Below are 13,151 nucleotides of genomic sequence, written 5' to 3'. Positions count from 1 at the left end.
GAGGGTGGTATGGCACTGGAACAGATTATCTAGAGATGTGGTGGATGCCCCCTCCTGAGACTTTCAAGGTAAGGCTGGTCAGGACCTGGGCAACCTTATTTAGCTGCACCTGTCTCTATCCATTGCAGGAGAGTTGGACTACATGACCTTTAAAGGTTCCTTCCAACTTTATGGATTCTTTGATTGCTTGAAGCATTCCTTTTTAATTTTTATGGGGGCTTTTTCTTTCTTCATGCAGAAGTCTTTCCTGCACCTCCAAAAACAAACTGCCTGCCAGTGCTCCAGTATGTACTCCAGCAAGTTCTGCATGCTGAATAAAAGAATACCAGTGCTGAAAGGTTGCCGGTGCAAAGCTCAGACAGTGGTAGCAGAAGACTTGCAAAGTAGTAACCATAAATACCTTTTTGGAAAAGGTATTTGGAAAAACTGGCAAACAAATGAACAAATACCAAACTTGTAGAAGAAATGAAAAAATTTAGGAAGCAGATTACAAAGTGCTGTTTCTGGAAAAAATTTTACTTTTCAAAGATATGATGTGCCAAAGAAGAATGCTGATATGCCAACTCACAAACAAGCTTTCAAGATAAGAAATATCTTTCAGGGGAAATTTTTTCAAGATAAGAAACATTTTTCTGCATTTATTTAATGATAAATTAAAACAAAACAAAACAAACAAAACTAAAAAAAAAAAGAATGTTTCCATTCAAGCCAAAAGTTGTGGCTTAGCATCTTGAATACCTAATTCGTGTGTTATGATTTCAGACATGTATTTGTCATTTCCACTGGTTACCAGCATTCAGGTCCAGGTATGATTGTAGAATTGTTCTCTTGTTGGGCAACACTCCCAGCTCTGAAAAACTGCCATCTACCAATTTTGCAAATAAGGAGGTGAGAAAGCTTCAACTTTCCTTTCTAAATACTGGGAAACTTTTTTTTTCCTGCAAGACTTCTCTAAGGCCTGGTGAGCCACACAGGAGACAGGATGCAGCAGATTCAAATCACAGCGTATTTCCCCCATTTGCCACTGTCAGCTTCTGACATGACACAGATAGTTTTGTGTATTCCCACTATAGAGGACAGCATCTGTCCTGGTAGAAAAGCTGATGGTGAGTCACATGCCATAACGAAAACTTCCCAAGAAAACCATTAATCCTTACATTTGCATTTTAGTCTGTGAAGTGCTTGCTCCTAAAATCCTAAACAGCCAGGAACATCAGGTTTACACAAAACACAGTCCTGTTTGGTCAAAACCAAACCAGAGAAACAACCACAATCTGCAAGCAGCGGCCCAGGACAGAATAAACAAAAATATGTGAAATCAAGAGAGAAAAACACTCGAAGACACTCATATTTCTAGTTGCTGCAGTAGTTTTGGTGGAAGAAAACATAGCAGGAAAGAATGTTGACTTCAGATATCAAATCTGACTCAAATCTCCGGGTTCCTCAACTCCAGGACTGCCCATGCTCAGCCCAAAGGTTGCTGAAGCCAAACTCCTCTAGAAAAGGCTGCAGAGGGACAACACAGCCCCAGGACTGCCTGGAGCAGCCAACACCTGACTCCACACGCTACGCTGACATGTAACTGTTCCCTCTTAATGCATTCTCTTTGATTCCCATTGATGAAAAAAGAACAAAGACTGGATGCTCAAATATTTTAAACACATGTCCTTTTGAAAGGAACAGTGAAAGCCAAAGATGAGAGAGAAAACATAAGGCAGACAAAGAAGAATTGATGCTCTGTGTCATTCTTCCCTTGAAGAGATGACTCCATACACTGTTTCAATAATCCTTACCTAGGAAATGAATGCTAAAAATATTAACACTTAAAAAAAAAAAAAATACAGTCCTTATTAACATAAAATTATCTAATAATAGGAAAAAAAACCAACCCAACAAATAAATAGAAACCTTAACCCGCAAAAATTAGTGTTCCATATACCAATTTTTGGAAGAGACTCCCAAGCAATTATAAAAACTACGACCAACAAGTACTGTCTCAAACTAATCAAGTACTATGCATGACTTATCATTTTAGTACACTTATCATTACAGCTGTATTAGGAAAGTTAATGAGTAAATCAAATCCTACTACTTTGTTGACAGCCTGTTTCCAGCAAAAGCACCTGATGAGTAACAGCAAGCTCAGACACATGAACAGAAAAATGCAGAACTCCTAGATAAATTTAAAAGCACATAATGGAACGCACTGTTCCTTGTATTTCTCAAGATATTTTGTCCTTTAAATACCAGCTCTTGACAGTATTAAAAATTCATTATGTGTTTCAGTGACACACCTTGCCTCTGAAATCCCTGAACTCCCAGATGAGGAAAGTTTATGGATATGTTGGTTTTAGAAGTCAATTAATCCATTAAGAACACCAAAATATTGAACGTTAGTTGATTTTCTTTCTGATGGCTAGCTGTGCTTTGGAAAAAAAAAAAACAAAAAACACCAGGTTGGGTTGTAGCTAAACAGTGCTGCATGGAGATGGGGACAAGTCTGCTTTTCATGTTCTATCAGCAAGGGGGTTTGCAGTGTTCAGGGGAGCCAAGATGGCTGGCTCAGACTGGCCAAAGGGACATTCCATACCATGTAACACCACGCAGAACTGCAAAAATAGGGAAGCTGGCTGGGACGAGGGGTAGGGATGGGGACAGCTGCTGCTTGGTGGGGCCTGGATGGGCATCAGCTAGTGGGTGGCAATTGTGTTGTGCATCATTTGTATTGAAAAGATACACATTATTATAATTACTACTATTTGCCCTTAGTTTTCTGTCCTAGTATGTTACATTTATCTCAACCCATGAGTTTTACCTTTTTTTTTCTCCTCCAATTCTCTCCCCAGTTCCCCTGGACATGGCAGTCAGAAAACATCTGTGTGGTACTTCACTGTCTGCCCACTTAAATCACAACAGTATTTTATACTGCAAAATAACATGTCTATTCACAGAAATCACAACTCCATAGTGACAAAGTAAACATACACATATCAAAGTCACAAACTTTCTTCAGTTACAACCAAAACATTATATTCCAACTGCAAAAGGTCTTTTGTGTCAAGTAGAAGTTATCTTTTGCACACCTTGTTTTCTTAAAATTCAGCAAATATAAACTTTATAATTCCTGCAAGCTGCACGTTACTTCATTCTACCACAGGAAAAAGCTTGGAAACAAGAATTGCAACGTTTATACCTGCAAGTAAGGCATAAAGACACTCAAAGCAAACACATTAATACAATCTCTCTAATTGGAAAGAACTGTATTTTAGAACACAGAGATGTGTAATTTGTGTATGTTTATTCATAGAAAAAGTTTAAGTAGAATAACTAGGATGCTCAAACCACTATCATTAAATGGAATAAACTGCAGAAATTTAAAACATACATTGCTCAGCAGTACCTATTTACAAGATTGTTCTTCTAAGATTGCCAACATTAAAATGCAGTTAATTTCACAAACTGATCTCATTTAACCACAAAACATCGCTATTCTTGTCAGCACACTGTCAAAATAACATTACATAATCTTTTACATCAAGAGTAACTTTTCTGTTACTGCGTTTCTGTTCAAGTGTAATCAGGAACATCCCCTACTTAATGGCAACTTTTGTCAGCTTCAGCAGATCAAGCTGGATTTCTTTTGTTAGAGCTGTTAATTACTAAAATTAACATGTGGCTAAAACAGCTTTTCTACAGAACACTGATGCAGAACTCTTATCAAGAGAAATCTTATCAGTTTTTGAGGACTCAGCAAACAAGTAAGACAGTTAACATCTTTCGTGGTGTTAAGCTTAGCTATGAACTATGTCATTTTCTTCTTTATCAAATATTTCCCACGTTTCTGCAATTCATGAAAACAAGAAGTTATGGCATAATTTTAAGTTTGTTTAGTATGTTTTATAGAGACTTTGTTATCATTACTATCTAAAAGATCTCCAAATCATGAGCATTATCAATTTCTATCATATCTTCAGGTTCCATCTTGGCTTCATGATGCCCATCCTGCAAATCATCCAGAGAAGCCAGAGCTTCATTTGTGTCACTGGCAAAAGTCTCACGAGACGCATCATCATATTCTTGCAGGTTAAGCCCTTTAATGGCTTTTTTCATCTTCTTTCCTAGAATTTGTATTCTTCTCTTCTTAGCAGCTTTTTTGTTTTCATATTCCTTTTGGTTTTCCAGGTAGAATATTTCCTTGAATGAAAGTAAATGAAAAAAAAAAAAAACCAACATTAATTTCCTGAAGAAAACATCAAACAAAAATCCTTTTAACTTCTAATTCTGCTCAACAATAATGAACATTCACACTACTCAGGGTAGGAGTACAGATTGCACTTATTTTGATTTGAAAGTACCATGAAAGCAACACTAAATTTTTCATTCCAAGCATGCAGATGACACAAAACTGGGAGTGGTTGATATACCAGTGCCATGCAAAGGCATTTCAGCAGTCTGAAGAAACGGACTGACAGCAATTTCATAAAACCATAGAATCACAACGTTGGAAAGGACATAGGATCTAGAAGATCACCTAGTCCAACCATCCTCCCATTACTAATATAAGCTATTAAGCCATATCTCTTAGCTCCTCATCCAGACTTCATCTCACAGAGTTCAAAAAGAAATGCGAAGTTTAGATATTGCACTAAAGGACGTGGTCGAGTGAGAAAATACCGGTGGTAGGTGGAAAGCTGGACTGGATGATCTTGGAGGTCTTTTCCAACCTTAGTAACTGTGACTCTACATCTGCGGACGAATGACACAAGGACATACTTGTGGCCAACCGCCCAGAAAATACAGCAGCAGAAAAGGACCAGGAGGGCCTGGTAGACATAAAGGTGAACAAGAAACCAATAGCGCGCCCTTGCCACAAAGAAGGACAATAATGTTCTGAGCTGCCCGAGGCAAATACTGCCAGCAGGTGCAGGGAAATGAACCCTTCCCCCTCCTCAGGGCTGGAAAGACCACACCTCAGGTAGCGCATCCAGTTCTGAGCTCCCCAGTATTGAAGAATACAGACTGGAGAGACTACCATGAGGGGCCACTAAATATAGGCTTGGAGAATAAAAGGCTCAAGGAGGGGTCTTATGTATACATGCCTGAAGGGAGAGTACAAATAAACGAAGAGTCAGGCTCTACTCAGTGGTACTCAGAGAAAGGATAAGAGGCTATGAGCACAAAGACAGAGGTTCCCTCTGAACACTGGCTGACACTTTTTGACTGTGACACTGACTGAGCACTGGCAGAGATATCTCCCACAGTTGTTTCAAGAAATGGAAATTCCACTGATCAGAAGCCATCTCGACATGCTCTTGGCAATCTCTTCTAGTGGAGCCCTGCTTGAGCAGGTGGGCTGGACCAAAGGACTTGCAAAGGTCTCTGTTGACCTACACTACTCTTGATTTTTCAAAGAAAATCTTTTATATCAAGATGAAAGAAAACAACTGAAGGTAACCTACAGTGAAATCTTAAGCAAAAGGTTCTATTGCCCTTCAACAAAACTCTTCCTCAAAAATGAAACTGGAGGCCACATCTCTACAGCAAAACCTTTTTGAACCCCAGTAACATTTTCACTCCTATATAGCAAACTCTAAGAAGCTTTCTCCTTATTTTAAAGGCGGAAAAGATCATGCAGATTAACTAAATGCAGCTACGTGCCATTTTTTTTTTTTAATGAAAATCAAAGTTTCACACAAAAAATGTTAATGCTTTTTTCACTCCAAGAGATGCAAGTCCAATGCTAAGTACACAGATGTGCGAGCGTGTTGTACACGACAACCTCTGCGATGACAAGATTACACCTTTTTTCTATCGAACTGTGTATCAAACATCAGTCAGTTTCATTGAGAACAAACTGCTGCCTCATTAAATGCTTGACAAAAATCAGCAAGAGAATAACAAGGCATACAGTCATAAAGGCATGGATGAGGTGGCTGCACAGTACATTTTACATGAAAGTGAGATAAAATGATCAAACTCACAACTTTTTGCAACCATTGTACGCTATGGAATGTTGCACTTGTTTTTTTGTTACTGTTGTTTTTTTTTTTTTTTTTTTTTTTAATATGTGACAGACAATCCCAGATTGAACTAATTCATCTCTAATTCCCAGTACAAAATGGTGGGCTAACATATCAAGTGAGCTGAAAAAGCAAAACAGCTTTAAAAGAATTAAAAAAAAGACATTTCAGACTATATAAAAAACTGTGAAAGGCAAGGCAGTAATATTTACAAGATCATTAATCTAGGATGGCAAGCACATTAGGCCAGTGAGCAATTACGACTAGATTCAGACAATAATCTGGCAAAAGGGAAAGTATATAGCTTCAGCTGTAGCACCAGACAATAAGACGAGAATACTCTACTAGGAGCACACTATTAAGTTATTGTATAATTAAGCGATGTCCAAATAGAAATACAGCTGTAAATAACATTACTGTAAGGTATACAAAATTATGAAAAACTCAGTATGCAACTCTTCAGACGCCACAGTTTTCTCATCTGTTTTTTGTCACTGGCAATACATAAATAGTGCTATTTTAGCCACCTGCCAATGCAGTGTGTGAACTGTTATTTGCTTATACTTTGAATATGAAAAGCACATTTCTTTGGAATAATAAACTTGCTAGAAGTCTTGAGGAGAATTCAGACATAAGCTTTCTAGCAGAAAAAAAACCTCCACAAAATTAACTTTGGACAATCACATGCACTCTTAGCAATTTTACCTTGATTTGTTCTTCTTTGATACTGGGAGTATTCTTGAGCAGGTTTAAATAAACACCCCCTGGTGTTCTTCTCCTTGTACCGTTCTTAACAGAGAAAGAAAAAATTTGCAGCGTTAGCAAAATTAAAATATAACTGTTGATACAAGAAGGGCATAAAATACAATGCTTTCTATTAAGATTGAATTCAAAAAGCAAAGTTCTGCTGTTCTAGTTGTTGCATAACCACAACCCTGGCTATTTTTTAATTGCTGTTTATGGCTGATATAGTCAACAACCAGCTTCCTACATTTGGACAGAAATATCAACTGTTCATAACTAAATCTAATTTTGACAGTGAAAAAACAAAGTACTTATGCATTTCAGATACTCTCACAGCCATCTGCAATAACACATATAACACATATACATTAGGTTAGATATTCAAAACATTATTAACAAGGAAGCCTAGTAAAATTTCAAGAATTAATCTCATAAAATTCTGTGAAATCTCATTTGTTTATCTGCAGGATCTTGCATTACTCCCAAGGCAAAAGTTTCTCCCTGTAACGTGTTAGTTCCATGCTCCACATCCACTTCAGTAGATTTCAAATTGACAACAGTGAAGTACCATGCCGGTGCATGAACAGACACAGCTTTGAAGCCTCTGTAAATTATAATCACTAGCTACCAGAATATTTTACAATTACCATTCACAGTACATACAGTTGAACTGTTACTCCAATGCCCCGATACTCTATTAAAGGCAATGCTTTTCTACTAAATAGCAAACAATACAATTCAGAAGTTTAAGAACAGGGAAGCTCAATTTGTATATCTTTTCTTGAAAGAGCAGACACCACAAATTTTTATTATGCTGGTAGCACAAAATCTCAATTAAAAAAACAGTACACTGTATCTACCTTTCAAATAGTATACGCTGATCTGCAGGCAAAGGTGCCACTAGGAGTTGTACATTTTCATCTTCTCAGTGAATACTTGTTGATTATAATTTGAATCCCTCATAAAAACACACTGCTTTTAAGAGAAGTCACTGGCTAGAAAACTTACCTCCTGCCTTGCAACCACGAAAGTTAAAAAAACACTAAATTAACTTTCACCTCACAGCTCACTATTTAACAAAAACACACACACAAACTGATAACTTGATCATTATGTATAGAATTTTTACCATGATGTGTAAAAGAAATCTGCCCTCAGTTCTGCATTGCTGGTACACAGGTCTTATAATAAAGCTAAGAGATTCCCTATTGAGAGTTATGTTTTGGAAGTGACATTAGGAATGCCTGCAACATACCACGTTGACCTCTGATTGTATGCTGATTAACCTAGATAGCTCAGTGCTGCTATCTAGAACAACCACTGGACTTAACAAAGTAATCTCCCAGAAGCTTCATCCCAGAAGTACCAGCTTTTATTCAAGATTTAGAATGTCTTAAGGTCGTGAGGGAAACACCCCAAGGTAAGGCACGTAATTGTTATGTCAGATACTGATTTGAGGACAAGAAGAGGAGTAACTTCCAGACCCATTCATCTCATTGATTACTCAAACTCTGCTAGAGGGTTATGCTAGCATTTATTGCTAATTGACTTTCATTGCTCAGACAAAAGATACACTTCCCAAGGAAAGATTGTAAAAAAACAAAACAAAACAAAACAAAACAAACAAACAAAAAAAAGCATGGAATCTAGAAGAACTTGTCAAATGTGAAAGCTATGTAATAGAATTACACAAACATTCTGCAAACAAAAAAGTATCCCCTCCACCCCCTGCCACAATATCACATTTTTCTTACCACTATGAACAGTCCACCATTTTGTTCCACTTCAGCAGTTTCCATGAGCAGCTCAATAGATTTTCTCTTTCCAATTATTTTCACTACTCGAGCAATCAAATCTTTCTTTGGTTCACAAAGCCTTGAGGAGGTGGGGGGGAAACAAACACATTCAGTCTGTAGAATTTCAAGTAAAATCTATCACAGCACTTCCATAATGAGCAATTCATTCTATGTGATACAGAACTATGCTATTAATAATGAGTTTCTACACTTAAATGTTTTTCAGTGGCTTATTAAATCTCAATTTTACAGTATTGAACTTCTGAAGGACAATGATATCTAAAGCATGCATTCATGTTAAAAGTTTGTCTGAACAAAAATGCTTTGAGTAGCTGTTTTCCCTCTACTAATTAGTGAAAAGTTAAACTATATCAGAAACTTCAAAGCCCTACATAAACCTCTGAAGCAAGAGGATGAAAGTCTGCCATATGATAAAACAGCTACATATTAAAGGAGCGTAACACTGAACTGTAGCTAAGAGTTTGAATACAAAGTCAGCAGTCAGCTTACACAGCATCTATTTGCTCGGCCAGCATCTCTACTCCACTAGAAAAAAAGTATAAGCCCACAGATAAAAAAGTGTGTAGAGCAAGAGTCATGTTCAATTTTTTTTTTGTCCTTAAATGGCAAAGCTGATGATGCACAGTTACAAGCACTATAGCAGAGTGGTTTTAAATCCAAGGGGGAGGGGGGGGGGGGGGGGGAGCAAGGGGGAAGCAGAGGAGAGCAACATACTGCATGAACTACAAACATTTATTGAAGACCACCACATATTCAAGTGCTTTAAGTGACATTACCATGCTACAAAATTACTCACACTACAACAGCTATAACAATAGAAGCTGCTTGACCTACTACAGGGAACCTGCGATCTGCAAAGGTCCCTTCCAATACCAATGATTCTGTGCACAACTCAAGCTTGGCAGCTCTAACACTGGCTGGCACAGAGCTGCAGCAAAGCTTCATAATATTGTCTCACTTTCAGTGCTAGCATCTAGTAATCTTAATTTGACCAGCAGTGAAATGTCTCTGAATATAGGATGATCTATGTAAACAACACATGTATTTCAGAAGCAGTGCTCTCAAAAACATTATCCTACTCACGTCAACTAGAGTTTCAAAGATTTATAATTTAGCCACATTTCCACAGTGACAACAGCTTATGCAAACTAATTACCAACTTAAAATTTACATCTTTAATCATGGCACAATTCCTCAAATAGCCACTACTAAATATAATTAACAAGAAATAGTATTTTTGATAGCCACCGTTAAAAAAAACCAAGCCATTAAAATCAATCTCTACCTGACTGACTCAGAAAGGAAAAAAAAAGGTTAGACTGTTACTGTATGCTTCTAAAAGACACCACATAAAATGCTGCATTTTAATTTCAGGATTTTGGAAATACCCAGAAGGCACTTATTCATGCCTTTTGTAGCCTAGTACAACACATCACAGAGACTGCAAAATCAAGGTTTTTTTTGTGTGTTCTCTTCCATCCATAGTTTACCAATACTTAAGTAGACATACGATCATCTAGCTTACCGGTAAGCAATTTCATCTGCTACTTTTTCCTCCGAATCCTCTTCTGTTATTTCATACCTTCCTTGGTATTTCATTTCTTGTCTTTCACCCAGTCTGTCTTTTACAGATCGCTTTCGTTTGAGAAAGCCTTGTCCATTTTCTTCTTCTGCTGCCAATGTTTTCTTGTCATCATGCATGTATTCATCCAGTTCTTTATCTAAAGTCTCTGCCTCCTTTTGCTGAGCTTCCTTCATCAACTTTTTAGCCAATAAATAATTGTAAGTCTCTGACTGCCTGCTCCTGTCAATACTTCCATCCATCCCTAGAATCCCAAGTTCAGTAGCCACTGCATCCTGATTTTGCTCCTGGAGCACCACACCCCAAATGTTGTTAACTTTCTTACCACCTAGAGCAGTTTGTTTCGTATGGCTCTGAGTAACTGGAAATGGCTCAGATTTGGCAGGAGGAAAGTTGAAACATTTCTGTCGTTTTCGTTTCCACAGACAGCTATCATCATCAGATTCAGAAAAGCTTTCATCACTTGAATCTACACTCTTGGTTGTCCTATAAGGAACGTCTGGTGCACCTGATGAAAGGCTGCTCTGGAAAGGTCTGCCTGCATTACTGCCATCGTGTGATTTCTGAAATAAAGTAGCAAATGTACATTAACTCAATTACTCACACAAAGAAAGAGAGCCATCAAGTCATGCAAAAAATTTCATTAGCTTGAATTTCTTAATCTCAACTAGTGGCATTTTGAGCAGTACTCTGTAAGCATCTCGAAGAGACTAAAAAGGCTACTACAATTACCAGCCCAGACAATGACAAATGCGCACAGTAGTTTTAAGAAAGAAAACTATTACAGCACTTTGGTGAAAGTTCTCATAACAGTAGAGAAATTAAAAGTCTTCTCTGGAGTCTAATCTGTCAGATAGAGAGTGGGTACCCAGTGATGCACAACGACAGCAGTCTTCCCTGAAATTCATGTGAAAGGAAAAAAAAAAAAAGGAACAAAAACTAAAGACAGATGCTACTCGAGACTTTGAAAAGCTAATAGTATCTGGTGATTTTGATTCACTAAGAGCAAGGCATCTAATGGTAATGCCTCACATTAGAATCAGATTTCCTCTCTGCTTTAAAACAAAGTGCTACTGACTCACTGTGGCCAACAGGGCAAAAACAAAACCCTAAAGGTTTTAAAACGCTTTACAAACAAGTCTTACTGCTCCAAACAACATTCAAGATCTGGCACTTCTCCATCATTCTGATTCGCACACTAAAGAAAAAGCCAAGCCTGCTCAAATCTGCATCACCTGCAGACATCACAGGTTACATAGGCCAGAATTCTGATATTACCATTTCAGGGAACTTATGGCCATGCTGTCTACGCCATTCTACAGTAACTCTTTTTTTTTTTTTTTTTTTTTAACGGTTAACTTCATTTTTCCCTGGTTGATTTCTTGTTGTATGCTACCCCAAGATCTTTAAGATCAGACTTTCTTCAACCAGCGGTTAAAAACCGTTTTTAAGTATCTCACCACAGGTATGGCACCGTTTCTTCCCTTCCTTTTAGGGAAGTGAGAGCAGATGAAGTTCAAACATTATAATACATCTTAACATGGAAGCTCTTAGACCTCGGGAATAAACAGAACCATAAACAGCAGTTTACGGGTGAGAGCAGTACATTCACAGCACAGCGGTGGTCGTTACCCATCGCTCCCACGTGCGGACGAACGCTTCATCCTCACTGTTCGCGTAAGGCCTGAACCTGGACACCCAGTGTTCTCCTTCCTCACCACATCCGGCTCCTCAGAGCCATGGGAACCAGCCCGCTCCACCGGGGCCCACGGCACGGCCAGAAGGGCCACGCAGCGGGAAGGGCTTACCCGGCCAGGCCGCACGGCCAGGCCCAACCCGCACAGCCGCGGGCCCAGCGCCGCTCTCCGCCGCCAGCAGGCCCCCGGCCGCCCGTTGTGGCCGGGCCTGCAGGGCGCCTCCGGCAGCGGGGAGGGGGAGGCCGGGCCCTACCCGGAGCCCGCCTCGCCACAGCCTCCCATCGCTCACCTGCTGCCGCTCCCCAGGGGAGCCGGCGGCGGGCATGTCGGAGTCCGAGTCGGAGAGCTCGCCGTCCTCCACATCGCCCTCCATGCGCCGCACCTCCAGTGCCATCGCGGCGCAGCGATCCCCCTACGGCTACGGCGGCGGCGGCGGCGGAGGCGGGGCGAGGCGGGGACGCGTCGGGAGCGTCGGCGGGCAGCGCGGGGCGGGGCGGAGCGAGGGCGCGCTGTGCGCCGCGGCCATCTTGTGCTGTGCACTGCCCCCTAGTGGAGCTGCGCACGTTCATCGGCGCCGCGGTGGAGGCGGGGGATGTTGTGGGTGCACAAGGGCGGCGGATGAACAAACATGCGCAGATCGTGTAGTCCGACTCATACCGTCAGTCGGTCGACCAGGAAGCCCTCTATTACTCAAGCTGCTCAAGTGTTAGAAAACATACTTTATTCTTGGCGCTGGATGCATGAGGGGATCATAGAATCATAGAATAGCCTCGGTTGAAAAGGACAATGATGATCATCTAGTTTCAGCACCCCTGCTGTGTGCAGGGTGCTTCTGCCTGATCGCGCACATCTGGTACAAAGCACCTCTGCTATATGTGTGTTACGTATGCAAACATTTTCCCAGGCAGAAGATACCAGTAGTTCCCCCAAAATCATTCTCGTAGGGTTCCACCTCCTTGTGCGTGCTCAGTCTTTTTGTGGCAGTGGTCCTGAGACCCTCTGGATGAAGTTAGTAGCCTTTCTTGCTGGCTGGCTGAACCCAGTCTTCATGCATGCTCAGTTAGCTCCTTGCCTTGGTCACACAAGCTGCTTTCACAGTATCAGCGGATCCAAGCAGAATTTCCATGTCTGCCATTTTGTATAAGGAGGTCAGTACATCATTACGTGGTACAAGGGCACAGATTTTTCCTCTTTTCTAAACCAACTCCAGGGCTATCCATCAATGAGCATTAGCAAACTTAATGGTATTTCACCATCTTGTATGACAGCCATCAGCCCACCACCACCATGC

General features: G+C 40.1%; 1 protein-coding gene across 1 annotated transcript; it reads right to left on the bottom strand.

Moving 5' to 3' along the window:
* Positions 1-3,279: 3,279 nt before the first annotated feature.
* PHAX (phosphorylated adaptor for RNA export) lies at positions 3,280-12,292 on the bottom strand. The gene is made up of 5 exons (XM_042866336.1): positions 12,150-12,292; positions 10,107-10,726; positions 8,519-8,639; positions 6,726-6,809; positions 3,280-4,194 (listed from the first exon to the last, which is right to left on the bottom strand). Exons 1-5 carry the CDS (start codon positions 12,252-12,254, stop codon positions 3,925-3,927), a joined length of 1,200 nt encoding a protein of 399 aa, XP_042722270.1. The 5' UTR covers positions 12,255-12,292; the 3' UTR covers positions 3,280-3,924.
* Between the last annotated feature and the right edge of the window lie 859 nt (positions 12,293-13,151).

The sequence above is a fragment of the Lagopus leucura genome, unplaced genomic scaffold (genome assembly GCF_019238085.1).
Source record: "Lagopus leucura isolate 7727_CA_CO unplaced genomic scaffold, USGS_WTPT01 Super-Scaffold_810, whole genome shotgun sequence".
NCBI classification, from domain to species: Eukaryota; Metazoa; Chordata; class Aves; order Galliformes; family Phasianidae; genus Lagopus; species Lagopus leucura.
Note: the sequence above shows the minus strand (reverse complement) of the source record. Positions and strands in the feature narration are given on the sequence as shown.